General features: G+C 29.9%; 1 protein-coding gene across 1 annotated transcript in view; it reads left to right on the forward strand.

Moving 5' to 3' along the window:
• LOC145317217 (endothelin-converting enzyme homolog) overlaps positions 1-20102 on the forward strand; it is a 55120-nt gene that overhangs the window by 8429 nt on the left and 26589 nt on the right. The window contains exons 2-4 of the mRNA XM_080158196.1: positions 11313-11568; positions 18834-18984; positions 19498-19606. Of these exons, the coding sequence (XP_080014322.1) occupies positions 11313-11568; positions 18834-18984; positions 19498-19606 (516 nt within the window). The remainder of the gene's footprint in view (positions 1-11312; positions 11569-18833; positions 18985-19497; positions 19607-20102) is intronic.

The raw sequence follows: 20102 nt of genomic DNA on the forward strand, positions 1-20102 counted from the left end.
GACTTCCATACAAGTGTCTTACAAAAATGGTTCTTTCGAGAAGAATTGAGCCATAAGATTTGCTCTCAATTTTTTCATGTAGGTTGCAATGTATGATAACCCTTTAAATATATAGGCTAAGATTTTCTTTAATAATCCTATATTTTTTGCAAAGCCTTTATAAAATTATATGCATGCATATATAAAATACATGTAAATAGCATGTAAAATATCAGAAAATGGAATTGATTTTCAGCGATTTTAATCATGTTATGTTTTTGTGTTTATCCATAATTGAACTATTAAAAATTACTTAATAAAATGTTTGTAAATTTCTTTAAATGAAATTATATCCTTTTGAGATATTTTTCTTTTTGAAACCAAATTACTATGAAACGCGTAAATATAGATATAAAATTGTCGTAATATTTTATACAAAAGATGCATTTACTTATGTTTAATGCATATTTTATTAACTTATATATTCATTTTACATGCAATCAAAGTTTTTATTTTTCATTATGAAAATTGGTTGCATCAAAACATTAAAGGAATTATTGTATTTAATTATATTACACAGTACAGTTATGTAATTGTTAATAATTAAAATTGTTTTCATTTTATTACTTTTTTTGAGTTTTAAGCCGTGAAAAATGTTTTACATGTTTAAACTTTTCTTTAAAATACTCTTCAATAATGGTTATTTCTCGCATCGTATCATAAACAGCTTTCCGCGGATATAGAATGTAAAATTATAAGATTAAAACCAGTTTTTTTTCAGCCCCGAAGTGGTTTTAATCTTATGATTGTACATTTTTATATTCGTAGAAAGCTTGATATAATACTATGCTAGACATAGTTTTTTCGTATGGATGAGAACTGGTTCCTATCCACCGGATTCGAATAAATACGAGAAATAGCTTTAAACTATGCTCATAACCATTATAAATCTTTCCTTAAATCTTTTTTTCCCCGACAGATAAACCAACATCCTTTTCTTTTATATTATATAAAGCTTAAAAATGTAAAAATATTGAATAAAAAGCTTTTTGTCGTAGAGACTTGTACATAATAAAACTAATATGCATAGATAATATGGTTGGATGGCATGCCAAAAAATGGCTAGCTAACTAGATTACTTTGGAGGCATATGTAGACTTTACAATATTCCTTACCAACCAGACACGTGCCCACAGATTTATCAGGGGGTGTAAACCTTAGGAGTAGAGAGGGGAAAGGTCGTAAGAGCTCAAAAAAATTTTGATTATAAGACAAGGCATTCATACACTTTACTTTTTAGTTACTATGCTTATAATTTCCAGTATCGCTTCGAAACCGATTAACATCCGGTGGATTAGAACCGGTTATCAGCCATACTTAAAGATTATTTATAGCATCGTTATATATCCAGTTTTCTACGAATATAAAAAATTAGAATCATAAGAATCAAACCAGCTTTTTTAGCCTGTGACTTTGGCATCTCTGGGCTAAAAAAACTGGTTTTCATCTTAAAATGTACTTTTTTATATCCACGAAAAGCTGTTTATAATACGATGCGATAAATAACTGATACCTTAGTTGTAGAAAAAAAATTTATTTAAAATGAGGTAAACTATTCTATGAAAACGCTATTGGTGAAGCTGCCAGCTTTAAGGAACAAACATGTTTATGTGTTTAAATAAGGAAATAGATAATGAATTTGACCACTTTTGTTCATGATTAGTTAAACTTGAGGAAACAAATATTTATTTTAGTTCAAATGTAAAAATCAAAAGCAACATAAAGACAATTGTAATCAAAATAATCTAGCAACATTTTAAAATTAAACGAAAATTATGTCCATTGGTACCGCATTAATATGTCTATAAGTAACTTAAAGTTCAAAAATAATTTTAGATAATGCAAAAAATACAATACTTTAATTATGATTTCAAATTCATTTTCAATAACGTAAGGATGGACTTGGAACAGGTAATACGCATTTTTTACGCATTTCTACAGCAATAAAAAACACACATTCTTGTATATTAAATATATATTATACATGTAAATGATAATCAGTGTAAAATGTTATTCGGACTGCTGGACAATTATTATTGGTTAGGAGGCAGGGATTTGTCACGGGAAGCCAAATAGTATCTAAGATTCTTAACTTTAAAGTAAACAATAAATTAAAAATCAAACTACAATTTTTAACAGAACTTTTATGCAGCTGTTTCTGATTACGAAAATAAAATTCATATGATTTTGTTTTAATATTATTGGACCTTGTGAGCCTCCCCCCCCCCCCCTATATAATGAGACACCAAAAAAATTACAAAATAAATACTGACCCATTGTCCAATCCATAAATTCCTGTTTTACCTCGGCTCATAATATTGAATGGTATATTGTCTGTAAATAAACAGGGATGAAGGAACAGTAAAGCTGAGTTTTAAAAATATCAAATAAAAACGGTCATTCTATATGTTTTAACTGAAAAAAGTAGCTATTATGCCTACAACATTAGGATCTAAAAAAATTACAGAAAAAAATTTAATATGAAGGCAAAATTCAACATTTTTCAACTATAAGTTATTTTTTTATAATAAAGCAAAGTCAGCTTTTTTAAAAACCTGAATGTAAATTATATAACACAGATATAAATTGCCTTTTTTAATAAAAAAAAGTGAAAAGTGCATATTTCAAATAATTTTTTGGATTTCTAATTTGAGGGTCAACTAAATCGCTCAAAAAGGCCTCGAACCTTCATTACTATCAGAGATTTTAAGTAACATACATCAAAATACTTTGGGATATAGAATTTATTATGCTTAAAAAATATGAATATCCTTCCCCCAACCCATATAATGTAAAAGCAGAACAATTATGCCTTATGTACCATCTCTAACTTCCCTTACACTCAAATATTAACAGAGAAGTAGAATAAGGGAAATAAACATTTCTCTGAGGAACAGACTAACGTAGTTACAACTTAAAACTAGGGATATTAAGGGTAAGACAGTAGACGATAGGTTGATTTTCAACCTCAAATATAAAAATTTACATTTATGTAATTGGAGAAAGAATTAGATACTGAAGGTTCCCAATTTGGACATCCCAATCAGGATTGTTAAAAGTTTCTAAAAATTTAAGCCAATGATTGAGAAAATATGTTTAATAAACTTTGTACAAAAACTTGCATTCTAGTGTTCCCTCTCTCTTTGTACATTCAAATAATTATAGAAATATCCTAAGGCTAGAGGCGAAGGGTTCAGCTGGTAGTCTCTAATAACTAGCTTTTATCAGGATTGTTTAAATCAAATATCTAAAATTATTTATGTTTTGTTTAATTTAAAAACTTATTATGTTTTGTGACAGGATAAAGTGAATTAAAGAGTATCTTAACACAGATAGAGAGGGGACAATGGGATGTTTATTACACTAGTCCCCAAAGTTTTATAATAACGTTTTCTTATTCGTATGCTTAATATTTTTGGGGACTTCAATCAATTTTGATTGGTAGGTTTATTAATTTGAGTTTTTAAACGTTTCAACCACTAATTTTAATCTATTGAAGGGGTAATTTTGTGTATCATCTTTGGGGATGTATATCAATTTATCGACCATTGTCTTAACCCTTTAGAACCCTGATCTTGACAACAATTATAGTAGATAGATATGGTATAAATTCTTCCTTGATTGGTTGAGAGAGATGTTTGATAAATGGAATTGTCTTACTCAGCGACAACTTTATCCCTATCTAGTAGTTTTCTTAACAACCATAGATTAAGGGATAGGCGAACATTTAATTAGTTTATTCTTTTTTTCTCAATGAATTTTACTTCTAATGTACTTAATTTATTAGCTTTCCATTAAACCAATGGTAAAACCTTTTGAATGATCCAAAGGGATACATAATAGAATATATTTTATTATTTGGAACTGATGGTTTTTGTATATGTGAAATTTACGAAGCTTATAAGCTTTTAAAAATTAGCATTCTTTAAAACACATTTTGTTAAAGTCAAACTGTGGAAATTTAAAAAAAAATTTGTTTTGTTGATTTTTTTTCTCTATGAGTAAAAGAAGAATAATGGACTATGGTAATTTGTTAGTATAATATCAGGGATACAAGAATAGGAAAATGTTTGAAAAATTAGTCTTCCTTCTTATTCATATGTTTGAATTTCTATCTTAGTAAACCGTAGTTATTGTTGGAAGGAATGTAACCACCATTACCCTCTCCCTTTCTCTGGATAATTTTCGCATGAGAAAACCTTGTATAATGTAATCAGATAATCAGTTGGGGGAGGAAAGTTCCTTTGAAATAAAACAATATCAATTTCAATTTAACCGCCAAAATTTAAAAAGGAAAAAGACATAAAATCGTTGAATTTGAAAAAGATTAAGAAGCTTTTTATAGTGCCTATAAAAATGACGTTATACTGGCCTACCATTTGTTAATTAAAAGGTATACTAGCCTGTTATTGGTAATTTAGTCTGTGTATTGGCCTATTATTTGTCATTTGTATTTTGTGACGTCATATTTTTTATTGGCACTATAAAGAGCTTCAAAGATTAACCATTAAAGTTTTTAAACCACTAAGTATAGTTTTAAAGAGATATACCAAATATCATTCGTTGTAAATTATTGAAATTATAGTAATTATATAGTATCTTTTTCCTTAAAATTTATAACAGTTTACTGTTCTATTTTATGATAGAATTTTGTTAGCTATTTAACGTATGAATATAATATTCCTTTCTATTTCACTTTGGATAGATGTGTAGTAAGTATGTACCTTATCTCGACTTCACAGTTTCAAATCAACTTTTATAAACTTTACCTCAAACTAACTATTTTTCTTTCAGTCTTGATAAGGGTTTTTCTTCTGGTAACTATTCTTCAGCTTCACTCGTTTTATTCATTATCTTCTTTTATATTGTTAAAATTTAAAATAAATTCTATTATAAATATTTGAAGGCTTTTTTCCCTTTAACTTTTAACCCTTTTCAGGAAAAAAATGTTATTTCTACTTTAAAGAAAATGATGGCAACCTAATAAAAGAAAAGCTTTAAATCAGAGGGGTATGACAAACGAACATTAATACTTGTATTCCAAACAATCTAACGAATAGGATAATCATATCATTAAAAAAATCATAAAAGAGGTAGGTTAAAAGTCATCTTGTTTTATATGGACGTTGTGACTAACTGGTAATTATCATTGAGCTGCTGCGCTATCGAAATCTTACCTTATTGTCACAGGAATCAGTTTGAAATTGATAGGACATTTATAAATGCCTAAATCAACGATAAGAGTTATCCGTTAGGGACGGACTGAAGGGACGGAATAGAAACTTCAATTTTAGAAATACATAGTGACAAACAAAACTGGTTTGGAAAATGATAAAAAAACATTATCATTTTAAAAAGGTAAAATACAATATATAAAGTATATTATTTCCCCATAATGATAAAATCTGGTTGGGGGTAGAGAATATAAAAAGATTTGCTCTAAACAAATTCCATTAATACTCCGGGGGAAGATTTTTCTCACTTTTGTCCTGTTCTTTCACTTACTATCTCCTTCCTTTCAGGGATATGAGGATAAGTTGTCAGGAATTTATATTACTTTTTGTTATTACTCTTTTGATTTAGTACAGCTTTTTAACAAATAAACTTGAGCTAAATATTTTTAGTACTAATGGGTTGTGCTTTTTAGGAAAGCCAAAGGAAGGTTTTGGGCTATAAACCAGAATCCGTTGGAAGATTCTCTAAGATTATAACTCAATTTTCATCGAATCAATAATTAAATAAAACTGGAAAAAAATGAAATTAATATTTAATCTAATTTGTATCCTTTCATTTAAATTATCTCCCCCCCAATTCTTGTCTTTTTATCGCCTCTTTCCCTAATGTACTTCCAACAAGTAAAAGATCGGGTTTCTTTTAGCACCCTCCCTCAATCTGCCGACAAAAAGTGTAATTCCTTAAATGTAGACGATTAGGAGTATTATCCCATAAAGTTAGTTAAGCCTAAAAACACCACCCCCCCCCCCTCAAATATCTTTTTTTGATAGGAAATAAGTGTATAGAATGATCCTATCCATTCGAATCCTTGCATAAGGATTTCTATGATAATAAGGTATAGTTTTAAAGAGTAGCAACTCTTTTATCTTATGTGTCATACCTTATTTCTATAAACTTTTATATCAAACAATTGTTGTATGTGTAGGGGTGGTGAGGGGGGTTCACCAACGAATTCACGGGATTGCACCCGATTATGCTGCCCAGATGCTGGCTTTTTAATTTCCACCTTGGGAATTAATTTCCCCCAGTTTATGTTGTTTATCTACAGATATCAATTTATTTGAAATTTATCATTTTCTATTTACCTTTTAGCGATAATTATTAATATTCCCCTAAATATTGTAATAAGATACATTAAACATAGATATGTTAAATATTTCATTTGATTTTACTTTATAAAAAGCTGTTAATTATACAATTTTTTAAGGTCTAATAAATTTAATTTTTTATTTAAAGGAAGCTTTAGTGTAGTATCGTTAAGAATGAATGGGTTGGTATTAAGTATCTGTCCGTTCCGTGTTTTAAATTCACTCTCTGTGTTTTGTTATTTCGATCTCTCTCTCTCTCTCTCTCTCTCTCTCTCTCTCTTCCTCTATTTCAAATGTATCTCATCGTTTCAACAGGCCCGCCTGTATTGGACGTAATCGACCCTGTTTAAATATTTAATTGTGTATGTAAATTTCGAGATTTATTTGCATAGCATATCATAGCTAAATCAAAAATAACTGACCTTTGGACAAAATAAATTGCAGAAAAGCTACGCTTTCAAAAAGTAAATATACTTAAAAGCGCAATTAAGTTTTATTCCCATGAAGTCGCATAAATAGGGACAGGCATTTAAAGATTTTAATCGTTTGAATTATTTACTTTTTGTTGGTTCTTTTGGTGTAAAACTATTACTTTCTTGTATTCTCTTTTTATACCAACTTTCCTTGTATATATAGTTATGCATAACTTTTATTAAAATAAAATTCCAAACAAAAATCGCCCAATACTTGTTTCTCTCCTTGATAACATTTTACATATCTGGAAATAGATAAGACATTACCCTAATTTACCCTCTTACACCCATAACTCAAATGCCTTCAAATTTTCTGCAGCGCGGCTGCTTTACAATAAGGGTATATTTCTTCAAGGAAATTTGACGGATTTATAATATATTCTGTTACACTCATAACTCAAATGCCTTCAAATTTACTGCAGCACGGCTACCTACTAAATATTTGACGGATTTATAAAATTCTAAAAACCTATGTATACTGTATTTCTTAATATCCAGATTTTGTGGTTTTCAGTGATTTATTAACAATACCTACTAAAATTTACAATTATTTTTCAACAATACCAAAATTATTGCAGTAGAATTCCTCTTTTTCACTAATGTTCTTACCTTCTTTTGGGTTTAATTCTCCTTGTTAATAAAAGTATTAAATGTATAAACTAAATCTTATCTGAGAAATACATTAAATACTTTAGTATCTTATCCTACAAGTTTCTTTTAGAAAGTTTATTTTTAAAAAACATGTTTGATAAACAAATATCTTTCCCTTTGCTCACTAGCTGCTTTGCTGTTAGCTACAAGGGGCTGTAATAATTTAAGATAACGATAGCAAAATTATTGAAGAAAAACACTATGGAAAGCTCTCCTTCAAAGCACAACCCTGTTGATTCGGCGATTTCATAAATTTTTGTATATTTTTTAATTTCTTCTAAATTTATTTTTGCTTATCTAAAGTTCTCCGAGATTTTTTTAAGGAGACTCGTTGTTTCATTATAAATGTTTAAAAAAATTAAATAGATTACTATAACCTATAAATTTACAAAAACATAGTACAAAACCTAAGCTAACGCGCATTGTATTTAGCCTGAATTTCAAGCAATGCGCTCATAAAATTTACTCAACTAGTCCATACTAGATATTTTTCATCATTAAAATAGCATACAGGAATATTAAAAAGATAAAAAAAAACGGAAAAGCTAATTGGGCTTTTTTAGAATATTTGGGTCAAATTTTTTCTATGATAATAAACTATGTTCAAACACAATTTGTTTTTTACGCAAGATATTTCAGTTATTTGACAGGAATTGTGTGAAATTTTTACTTTTTTAGTTGCCGGGGTGCTCTGTAGTTCAATATGTCCGTTTGTCTATCTATTTTTTGTGTTATTAGTATATACATCAACATACCATACTTAAAAAGAGAAATAATATAATGTCTATGAATTGCTAAGGTTTTTTGGTTGGATTAGACTATTAACAACTCAAATATAATTAAGTTTTAGCAGGTATTGACAATTAATTACTAACAAAATTAATGCTAACTAAAGGGGTAGTTGCACGAAGTGCATTTAAACTTGAATTTAGTGAACTGTATATTTTTTTCTGTTTAATAGTTTAACTACATCTATAGGACATATTAAAAAGAATTTTGATTTTCTACCAGGTAGTTTCAAAATATCAAGACTTGAAAATCATGTTTTGCAACTAATAAGGCTGTCCTGTTTTCACAAAAACAGCATGATGACTATTTTAGTGGTGCTTAATTGATTGATATTTATTGTTATACAAAATTATGTATGTTAGATGGTATTCTTGTAATTTTTGCTTGCAATCAAAGTTTTTAAATGCACTTCTTGCAACTACCCGTTTATTAATAATAGACACTTTATGAAAGTTTAGAATATTTAAGATCAGCCATTGATAAACTATTGAAAAACTTTTACAAATAGTTGATTCTTTTAACTTTTATGTAACAGTCATTCTATGGATATTATAATTCTTGTTGTTTTACCATTTGCTAGGACACATAATCATCATATTTTTACACAAAATGAGATAATTAAGATGTTAGCTTTGTAGATTCTTATGTACTTTTATATTTTTTCTTTTAAATATGCTTTTCTTTTGAAATTTTAAGATTTTTAGAAATATACATATACATACAATTGTCCCTTATTTATATTATTATATATGAATACTAGGGGCCTTTGCCCCAAGAGATGATAAAAAAAGTTAAGGTGAAATTCGTAAAAAAAAAATAAGAAGGACCAAGGAGTTCTCCTGCAAAAAAAGGACCAAGGATATCTCCTACAAAAAAATTGAGGGGGTGTTTATTTTAGTTTTTTTTGGGGGGTTGGGGGTGTCCCACCCCCCAGGAAAATAGCTTAAAACCATCACAGGACCAGTAGGTATAATCCCTAAAAAGTAGAGCCCAATCGGTTCAGCGGTTACTAAGATCTTAAGCTTCAGACGGACAGACAGACATCGTTCTACTTTGTATTATAGATGGTGAATAAAAAGATGCAGAAATTATAATTATTTTTACCAACTAAAGAAACCAACTTTTTAATTACAAGGGTAGGCCATATTTAAATGCAGGCGTATGTAAATATATAGTTTTTCTTGGGGTACAATATCCTCTTCCATGATTTTAAAACATGTATGTATAAAACTATACCTACTAAACCCTATTTTGCAGGGTATTTCCAAGTAATGTGGAAAAAAAAGTTTTTATCTTTTCGTGATATGTTTGAATTCAAGAGCTTAGCATTTACACTATACACTAGTTGTCTTGAGACATACATGCAAAATTACCAAATATATTTGTTCATAAAGTAGCCAATTGACTTTGAAGGCCGCATTGTTTTCAACCAGCAATTATAGTAAAATTTTTAGACAATTTAAGTTTGGAAATATTATTGAATAGCTTATTTCATTTTAAGGTTTAAAATACAATTTGCCTTTAATTGAGCCAAGAAGTTCCCACTATTATCTTACTTTAAATGTCTTGCTTGATTCCTTACTATAACATGATCAATTTTCAACGTCTCTATAATGATTGTTTTCTGCTCAAACTTCCTTTCTACGCGATGGCTAAAAAACATTAGGCGTTACAATTCAAGATGGTCAAATACTTATCCCATTGAGCTTGTTTGGTTTTTGCTAAATAAAAATGTGTACAGGATGGATGGACATATACGTTGTCAGGATATTTCTAATCCCTAGATAAACAAACGCAAAACTTCCCCTTTGATACAAGGTCGCAGAGATACGAAACTTGAGGATAAATTAATCTTTTCCTCGATTTTCTACAGCAAAAGAGCAAAGTAGAATCTTAATACTTAAAACTTTGTTAAATATTGATTTATCCCCCATTAGCAAATCCCTATTTTCCAGCCTCTGTATTAAGTTGAGCATATTTAGAGCTGGCTTTTTACATTTTCTAAAGGACAATTTTGGAGTCATGTTAAAAGCGTAGATTCTTTACAACCAAAGAAAACTCTGGTTGTTTTAAAAATAATTCTAAAAAGACATCATACAACCATATTCATTAACTTTTTTAGAATCGAAGTAACTATATAGTTTGAAATCTCAGTATGTTAATCAGAGTAAGTTTAGTGAGGCAAATGCCCAAATACCCTACAACTCATTATGTCCGCCTGTCAGTCTGTTTTCTTTTTTTTCTTCTGGATATTTTTCTTACTAATTTTATCAATAGTATATATACCTATTAAGTAACTGTTTATGTTTCAAAGTTTTCTAAATGTAAAAATTTACTTATCTGAAAGTGTCAATTAAGATAAAACTAATTTGATTTACAACTTACTTTACAAACACCAAAAATGTTTCAAGTAAACTAAGCTGCTGAAATCAAATGTAAATTATATGCTAAACTTTATGAACTAGACACAAGTTCTAAAAGTCTTGAGAAAGTTTGATTTAAAATGATTATTTTTGTTGTTTAGAACATTAAGTTGGTTGTAATTAAGAACTTAAACATTTTAGTCTCATGCTTAGTTTGAGGGTGTAAGAAAATTATAAATTGTTTATTCTTTGTAAATAAAATTACATCATTCTATAATTTTCAGAGCAGAAAGGATTGGTGTCAGCAAAATATATCTTTAGGGTGCCCTATCCTTCACTAATCTAAGTTGAAGCTTTATCCTTTTTAGAGATCTTGAATTACACGTACAAACTATTGAATGTAAACTGATTTGTTAAAATTTGTATCATTTTCTTTCTAATAATGAATTTATAGTATAGATGTATAACCAGATAACTTCCTGGATCCTCCTGTTAAGGACCTTTTTCGTTTGCTAGCAAATTGCTTTCTTCTCTTTTATTCCCGACGCTATTCGTTGATTTTCAAAGACCCATTCGAAAGACGGTACAGGGTCCTCTGGAAGCTGACATACGGTTATTTAACCCCTCCCTCTTCTTGTGTTTACTCTAATTTTTGATTATTTTTTTTTCTTCAGGAAACCTTAATGCTTGGAACTTCTCTGAATGGAGACCACCACGGTCATTCTGTCCACTCTGGCCACCAGGCTGGAGGCTCCAACAACAGCCAGGATGACCTGAAGCTGCCCTCGCGCAAGGAGAAGCAGAGTATCCTGCGCCTGTATGCTAAGAAATTGGGGTTGAACGAGCGGGGCTGCTATCTGGCGGTCATTCTGGCTTTTTTCATACTCTTTCTTATGTTGATCATTCTGGCGATGGCTATAACCTGGCCAGGTAAGTGTTACATAAATACAGATTTTCTCTAATTAAGATTTGTAAGATGATAATGGTTATGTTGTATTTTTAAATACTAATAAGTATGATTATACATAAATAAGCCTCTAGGAGCACTTGAGGTGGGGGGAAATTGACCTCCGCCCATTTATAATTTAAGTAAATTTCTCTAGCGGTTTATCAAGAGACGGGGGGTGGTACTCTCACCCCAAATAGTTATAAATCTTTTCTAGGCTTATGATAAGACGCATTGTAAAGAATAACCATATCGGTACAGACAGATAGACATACTGTTACTTTTAAAATAAAATATAAATGTATGAGTAAAAATAAATAGAAGCGCGAACTCCCTTAAATTAATGACTTTTTTTATAACCAGACACGCCTTTTGCTTGTTTTAGGGAGTGTAGATAGGTGTAACCACACCCCCTTTCTTAAGCTTTCTGCAGCAATAGCTTATATCTGTTAGCCTAAGCCATATAACATCAATTTAAAAACGTGGAATAATAATTTCAAGAGTAATAACCTATAAACTAATTGTATCGGCTAGACAAGTAATCAAATAACAAAATTTCAAATCAAACTTCCAAAATTTGAATTGTATGCAATTTTGAATAAAAATTACAATCAAGTAGAGACAGCATTGCTTTATTAGATCAACCAAATTTTAATTGTCATACTTTGAGAATTGAAGGACATTTTTTACAATATTTTTTCAAATTACTTATGTGTAGATGTAAGTCTGAAGGATTCTGTCATTTAAACTTAAGGGATGAGGCAATGATAGAAAAGTTTATCTATAGAATGAAAAAATCAGGGATAAGGGATGGGAAACGTAGGGAAATATTATTTCAGGCCTATTTCAAGCCTAGGCCTAATAAACCAGTTTTTGGATGACGCAGTGGTTCGTCCTAAACGCTAATGAAAAAGCTGTGTGTGTGTGTGTGTGTGTAGATAAAGTATAGAATCAAATTCAGGTAACTAGTTTAAAGTAAAAAACATAACTTTTTATAAACCTATATATTAATGGCTTTTGTTAAAATGAAGTTTTTTCTCTCCCAAATTTTTTTTATCTTTTACTTTGGTAATTTGAACTGTCAGAAAGCTATCATTGGGTTTCCCTCAGACAGATTTTAGTTTGTATTATTTGCATTTTTATTAATGAATAAAAATTTTATTTGAAAATTTCATTGCTAATTAAAATTCAAAATAAATAAATAAATATGCACTTGGGTAACATTCTATCAAGTTCTTTGGATACTATAATGTAATGATATATCTGTACTGTGTTGTATTGTACAAAAATTAGGGTTAAGTTGTTGTATCAATTCCGTACTAAATTTTTTAAATTCAAAATACAACATCTAATTTAAACTACCAAATGAAAATTCGTAGCTAACTTCTTTCCAAAAAAATAATCCCGTTATTTTTGTTTTTTTCTATATGGCCCTTTTTTAATGTTTAACTCTGAGCAGATTTAATAATTAAACTAATGTGATCTAACACCATTTATATTTAATTTTCGTAGCAGACGAAATCATTAGTTTTTCTAGAATTGTCTGCTTCTAAAATTTCCGCCAATTGGTGATTGGTTGATACAAAACAAGCCCAAATCACAGAACACTATTGGTTTAGAGCGGTAGCCAATATGAGCCGTCCGCCAGTAAGGTCCTTAAATTAGGCAAATGGTAAAAGTTGCATGATCCCTTTCAAAACCAGGCCGAGACCTAATTTATGGCCAGGTTTCCTATCCCTTATCCCTGGAAAAAATATTTATTACTGATTGGAATATTTGAACATTACTTGATTGAACCAACCATCTTAGATAAAACAAACGTATCCAAAGTTTAAGCCATCGAGTTAGATAATCTAAATGTAGAACTTTGGTTACTAGTATAAAATGCTTACTTCCCCCTTAAAATATTCAAATATGAAAATCATTAAAAAAAAGACTTTTTCCGAAGTTTAAAACTAAATTTAATCAAATAGATTCTTTATAAACTTAAATTTATAATCTAATTCAAAAGTTTGTCTGTGTCTGATTAGTAATTAAGTTGTCTCTGTCAAAAAATTTTGTATTGTAACCGCAATAATTCAAATTATTGTAAAAAATTAAATCTCGTTTGTAATGATTAATCGTTATAATCTATCTCGGTAGACCTACTATAAGGTTAGTTCAATAATCTTCTTAAAGTCTTTGGGTATAATGTTGGGCATGGAAACCAAATGAATATTGGAAAAAAATAACCCCTCCCCCCCTCATTATTTTTAATTTTTATTAAAAGTAAGGAAGGGAAAGCACCAATTAGTTTCACGACTTTTGGATTATTGTTTGTTGGGATGTAATTTAACATACCATCCCCTATTTTGCCAATAGTAATGGGATAGAATATGTACATATACTATTGGATCACTGACACTAAATAAACTAGATTCGTGGAATACTTCCTTTTTAGTTTGAAATATAGATGGGGAAAACTGGTGAGGTAAAATTGTTTTCAAACTCCTTTGGGCAATCAAGTTTTATTTGTAAGTTCTCTGAACATCATTACAGTTCTTGTCTCAAAAGCAGGGTTCTGCAGCCGGCCAGTTTTAATACGGCTTGCTTGGAATAGGATAATGAACCGTTCGGCTGCGGCTCCACATTTTTTATTCTATTTCAGCTTTAAATAAAATAATATATATATAGAAAAGTATAAACCGCTGTTTTAAAATATACGTTGCCTTCCGTTATATGGCCGTTTTTTTTAGCAGCAGTTGGCGCAAATTTGCTATTAAATTCTGCACCTGAACGCGGCTTCCAATTTACAGGTATTGCGGGAAAAATGAAGAAGAAAAAAATAGAACGTGCGTCTAATGAACCTTGCAAATAATCATCCTACTCAACATTTCTGATACCCAGAATTGAGATAATTCTTTTATTCAATCATTATTCAATTTAAGTAAGGGAAAATTAAGTTTTTTTGACGAACCCCAAACTGTCCCACTTTGAGAAAGACGATTCCAGTGACGTCATATACGTTTAAGGAAGGGGGGAAGAAAATCTCTTCCCTTTTCTCCCATCTCTTTTGAAGAGATTTTCTTCCCCCCTCCTTTTTTCTTTCCCGAAACGTATGTGACGTCACTGGAATCGTCTTTCTCAAAGTGGGACAGTTTGGGGTTCGTCGTTTTTTTCAAACGAAGCTACACTTAAAAGCTTTTTTTATGTTTTTTTTTGTCATTCTAGTGAAATATATTAGTTAAGGCTTAAGGAATTTAATGACAAATTTATGTATACCTCAAGTATTGATAAACAAAATTATCCATTGTGTAGATTAAAATAATTGGAGGGAAGATTTGACACTTCTAGTTTGTACCAGCCAATCAGGATATAATGAAAAAAAACTAAAGTTTTTAAGCCAACTAATGAAAACTGGTTTCTATAAAGTTTTGGGTTCCAATACAATTTACATACCAATGTTAATATCTTTTCAAATGCTGCCGTTTAAAGGAGATGCGTTGCTGCAAAGTTAAATGTATAAAATTTAGAATAAAACAAAAACTAAAAGTTAAAGCTGAGACAGAGCGGAAACATTGGCTGTGTATTTTTCTTGGAATATGTTGAAAACAAGACATCTCACTTACTTTATATTTATATTTACATTCTAATATTTTTAGACTTTTATACACTTTTTTTTTATTTTTAGCAATGATATTTTAAATTTAATATTTATGTTTGATGTAAATTTAAGCATTGTAGCATCATTAAACAGACAATGAAAATTCTTATATAATAGTCATTTCTACAAAGGCAGTTTTTTGTTCAAATTAGTGTTGTAAGGTGATATAAATTTAACCTATATTATCCCTCCTCAGGCTTATACCCTTTATTAAAAGAGGAAAGGACATGCCCCAATAAGAGGTTGAGGGGGAACTTCTAGTTAATTAAAAATGAAATAAAATAAAATATTATATTAATAAAAATGCTTCTAAAGGCTACCCAAAGCGATCCGACTGTCAATGTTAGTATATGTATTTAAAATACTCTCTGAGTTTTGGGGTTCTACTAAAACAAAAATCAACCTCTATCTTTTATAGCATTTGAAAAATGTTTTCTGTTACTATGTTCAGACGGACATGTGAGCATACAGACATATAGAGTACCAATGCTACTTATAAATCAAATGTAAGCATATTTCTAAATAATTGTATATTTAATATAAAATATTATTAAAGGCATGATGTAAATCAACGATTTTCACATAAATCATACGTAAGCAAATATATTTGGCAAAACTCTGAAATGTAGATATGGATTTGACAGGGTAGGATTAGTTACCAACCCCCTCCCCCCCCCTCCCTCCTCCCCCCTCCCCCCTCCCCCCTCCCCCCCTCCCCCCCCCTCCCTCCACTACCCACACTCTATATTAACCCAACCGCACTCCCCAATATTTCCCTAATTTCCCCAACCAATAACCAATTTCCCCCTGATAAAGGGGGGTTTGTAAATAGATAGATAGATAGATAGATAATCCTTTCACCGATTTGCCTATCTCTTTGATAATAATCCCCTCAGTGTTCTACATTTACAATTTTTTGGCTTTAACCCTATTTTTTTTAGAAGCATAGCTATTCTAAATATTATTTTTAAAGAAACATCTAGGGGTTTCATAATCTAAGTGGTTTGGGAGGGCAGAAAAATAGCATAAAACCATCTCAATACTAAAATTTACTATAAAATATTAAAAAAACACTTTAAAAAAGACATAATTAAAGCTTTCCTCAATCGGTTGAGTAGTTTCCGAAATTTTAAGCTTGAGACAAAAAACTTACTACTTTATATAATGGATATATTTTAGAAATTATTGGCGGTTACTCATATACCTTTTTTGAGCACAAACGAACTTTTTAGAGAAAATTATTGCATATTTTAGGTTAGGTGAAGTAAAAGTCAGTAGAACCCCGAAAGTATAGTAATCCGAAAGGGGCTAATTATTTATGAAAATTTTTTAAAAAGGTGTCAAAAAATAGATTTGAGTGAAAGTACCAAATAGTTTGTAAAAAAAATATTTTCTAACGCATAGATTAACAAGGATGTTAATTTTCACAATTAGCAAAGCAATTTAGATTGTAAAGGAACATTCAACGTATTTTTACAGTTTTGAAGTAAAAGCAAAAAAAAGTTTGACAACAAATTATTGAGAAGTGTAATACAAATGAAGTACAATCTATGTTTGTTATTCTAATTTTTTATATTCTATTATTTATTTACCTATTCTATACCTTATTATTCTATATATGATATATTCTATGTTACTATTATTAAGTAAGATTCTATATTAAGTAATCCAGCACTAATCTTTTATCTGGCGAGTTTACAATTTTTTCCACTACTGCACTGGTAGTAGGAACACGAATATGGATTCTCAGTTCTGAACACGGTCTGACCAAACCTTACCCTAATTTAACTTACTAAGGCTTTATAGTTATAGTCCATTTTAGGGGGGTTTAACTACGGTAGCCGAATAATTTTTAAAAAGAAGGCCTTAGATTTTTGGCTGTTACTTCCTTTTGACTTGATTTTTGAAATATCGATTCCATGGACGAGTTGTAAGCAAGGCAACTCTGTAATATAGTCCTAAACTGTTAGAGTTTTCATATCAAACATCCTCTATTTAGTTAATATTGGTATAGATTTACTCATAAAATTATTGTTTTATAATGAATGAGTTGATGATTTATATTTGTTGATGTTTGTATGTCTCTCATTGCGGAACATCATTTTACACACACTCGAATATGTTATTATGTAGGATTATTTTTTATAAACCCTGTTTTCCGTCCGATATATTGATTTTGCACTTATTACGACTATTTCGCATACACTCATTAAGAAGCTAAATAACAAGGGATTAGTACCAAACTATTATGTATTAGTAGTACTATGGATGGAGACATAAGTATATGGTTGTTATTTGATGATAGGTCGGTAATGCACTTTTGATAAAATAGTTGCGAATAAGATTCTTTATACACGGAAGAAAATTGTATAGGGGTATGATTCATAATAAAAAATGAAAACTAAAATTTTGCAAAATTTTAAATTAAAACATATAAAAAACCGTGTAAAAAATGAGCTATTAAATATGAACTAAAAGTTCGTTATCAGACACATCACACAATAGTCTGTGTCAATATACCCATTCCTATATCCCAAATAATTATAAATAAATGAACTTTGGTTACAGCTCATTCTCGTGTATCTGTCTCTTACAAATATAGATTATTCAACAAAAATTATTAATGAGTCATCAAATATTAAACAAACAAAAAAGATTTATAGAAAAAAGCGGTAACAAAAAGCATAAAAACAGTCAGGAATAATCATTCCCATATAAACGACCCCTTAAATAGTGGATGTAAATATTCATTTATTTCCCGGGTATGAGTTATTTAAGCAAACAAAATTTAGCATAAATGGATATTTAAATCCCAAGGTATTAAATGATCGAGCGTTAGCTCATCATTTAATACCGAGGGATTTAAATATCCATTTATGCTAAATTTTGTTTGCTTAAATAACATTCTATTGCAACAAAAAGGTGATGTTAGCAAATAATAAATGATGACCTATCGGTCCATCATTTATTCCCTCGGGTAAGAAATATTCATTCCTAAACAAAAAACTGGACAGGAATACCCCATTTTTTTAAAAGTAGTTTAAAAAGGAGGGAGGTATATTTTATGCTTAATATACAGAAAAGGGAATTTGGTATTTGATTTACTGAGTAAAAAGCAAATATTAAGACGCATATATCTAATTTATTTGCTTATGCTTAATTTAATGATATTGCTTTTATATAATAATGTGTATTTATTAATTTGCATGAATTGAATTGGTTTTTAATATGATCAATTATTTGCTGCTAGATTTTTACAATGCAAGATAATTTATATTATATGAACGTACGTACAAATGACTATGAAATCATAGAGATTCTTCGCAACATCCATAAAGGCGTATTTAATATTTCTATTGCCGGACAAACGAACATCAACAAGTAAAAGTGCTCATGACATTAAAAAAAAGAATTTTATTGGAAATCTGATAAAAAAACGATGATATTCAGTCGTACAATTCAAGATAGACGAATCTTTAATTGTAGACACGACTGTTGACATGCTACGCTTTTAACATTATACCTAATCAATGTAGGATTTTGTTACATTTAAAATGAAGTACAGTGTTTTTGTAGAACTTTTTTTGAAGTATAATTTTATTTCAGTATCACAGCTGCGCTACTCTGGACCGCTGGAGATATGCAAGAGCGCAGAGTGTCTACGGGCAGCGGCCAACATTGCAGATGTGGCCAACTTTTCCAGCTCCCCGTGTTCAAACATTTACTCATACTCCTGTGATGGTTGGTCAGCTTCCAGGTACAGTGTTTGGCCGTTTCCCTCTAAGTTCCTGTTGAGCACTAACCCCCACCCACACCCTTATGTTTAGGAACAACCTCCCCCCCCCCCCTGCGTTATTTTCAATTTATTTTAGGAATAAGGGAGGAGTTTCAGCGCTCAACAGGCAGTTCAGGGATAGTACCCATTGTTTTCATGTTTGTCATTTCATTTTTACAAGTCACAAGGATCTTGGGGGATATGACTATGAACATTAAATAGATGAACATTACAAATTTTAACAGACAAAATTACCCCTTATGTAGATTAGTTACGACACTGCTGGTTTGTACAACTCAATATAGGTTTAATGAAGGTCTTCAAAGTTTTTTATTTATTTATTTATTTGTATGAAATCCAACAAGCAAAATAATTTTTGGTTTAAAATTCACAAGGTTTTTGAAATCAGCGGTTTCTTGATGGTTTTTAGGCAGAACAGCATCGATAATGTCTACATAAAAATTTATGGAAACTAATAAATTTATAATAATTTAGAGTGATACCCGCTGGTAGAAGTAGTATAAGTACTCTCAAAGAAATGGAATATCACGCCAACAAAGAAAAAAGTAGAATTGTATCCATGTTCAGCCATAAACCCAGCCAGGTATCTATTATTGATTTTTCTATGATTAAGAACATAAATTACAATTTTTATTTTTTATATGACTAAAATAGGTTTATACTGGCCTAAAGAGTCTTATTCAGCAGTTACAGAGATTTAAGGAAACAAATCTACAAATACTTATACTTGTTTCCAATTAATTTGTGTGCCATAATCTCCGCCAAAGTGTCATCAATGAAATTTGTTTCTTATCTGTTATAATACACAATAGCCAAAAATTTAAATATTGATTAAAAGATAAAGGGTAGTTTGTGCTTTAGTAAAATTTTTTGAGTCTATTGATAATATGAAATAAAAAGAATATATGTGAAAATGATGTTTCACCTCAGTTTTCTTGTTAAAGGGGAATACACAAATTTTTCAAAGTGAAAAACTTGAATTTTGTGAATACACAGTTTTCTTTGTTAAATTCAAATGATTATATTTACCCAAAGAAATACTTGAAAATGATGACCCAAGCAAAGTCCTAATATTAGGA

Source organism: Acartia tonsa, chromosome 4, assembly GCF_053477335.1.
Source record: "Acartia tonsa isolate MP-2025a chromosome 4, ASM5347733v1, whole genome shotgun sequence".
Lineage (NCBI taxonomy): Eukaryota > Metazoa > Arthropoda > Copepoda > Calanoida > Acartiidae > Acartia > Acartia tonsa.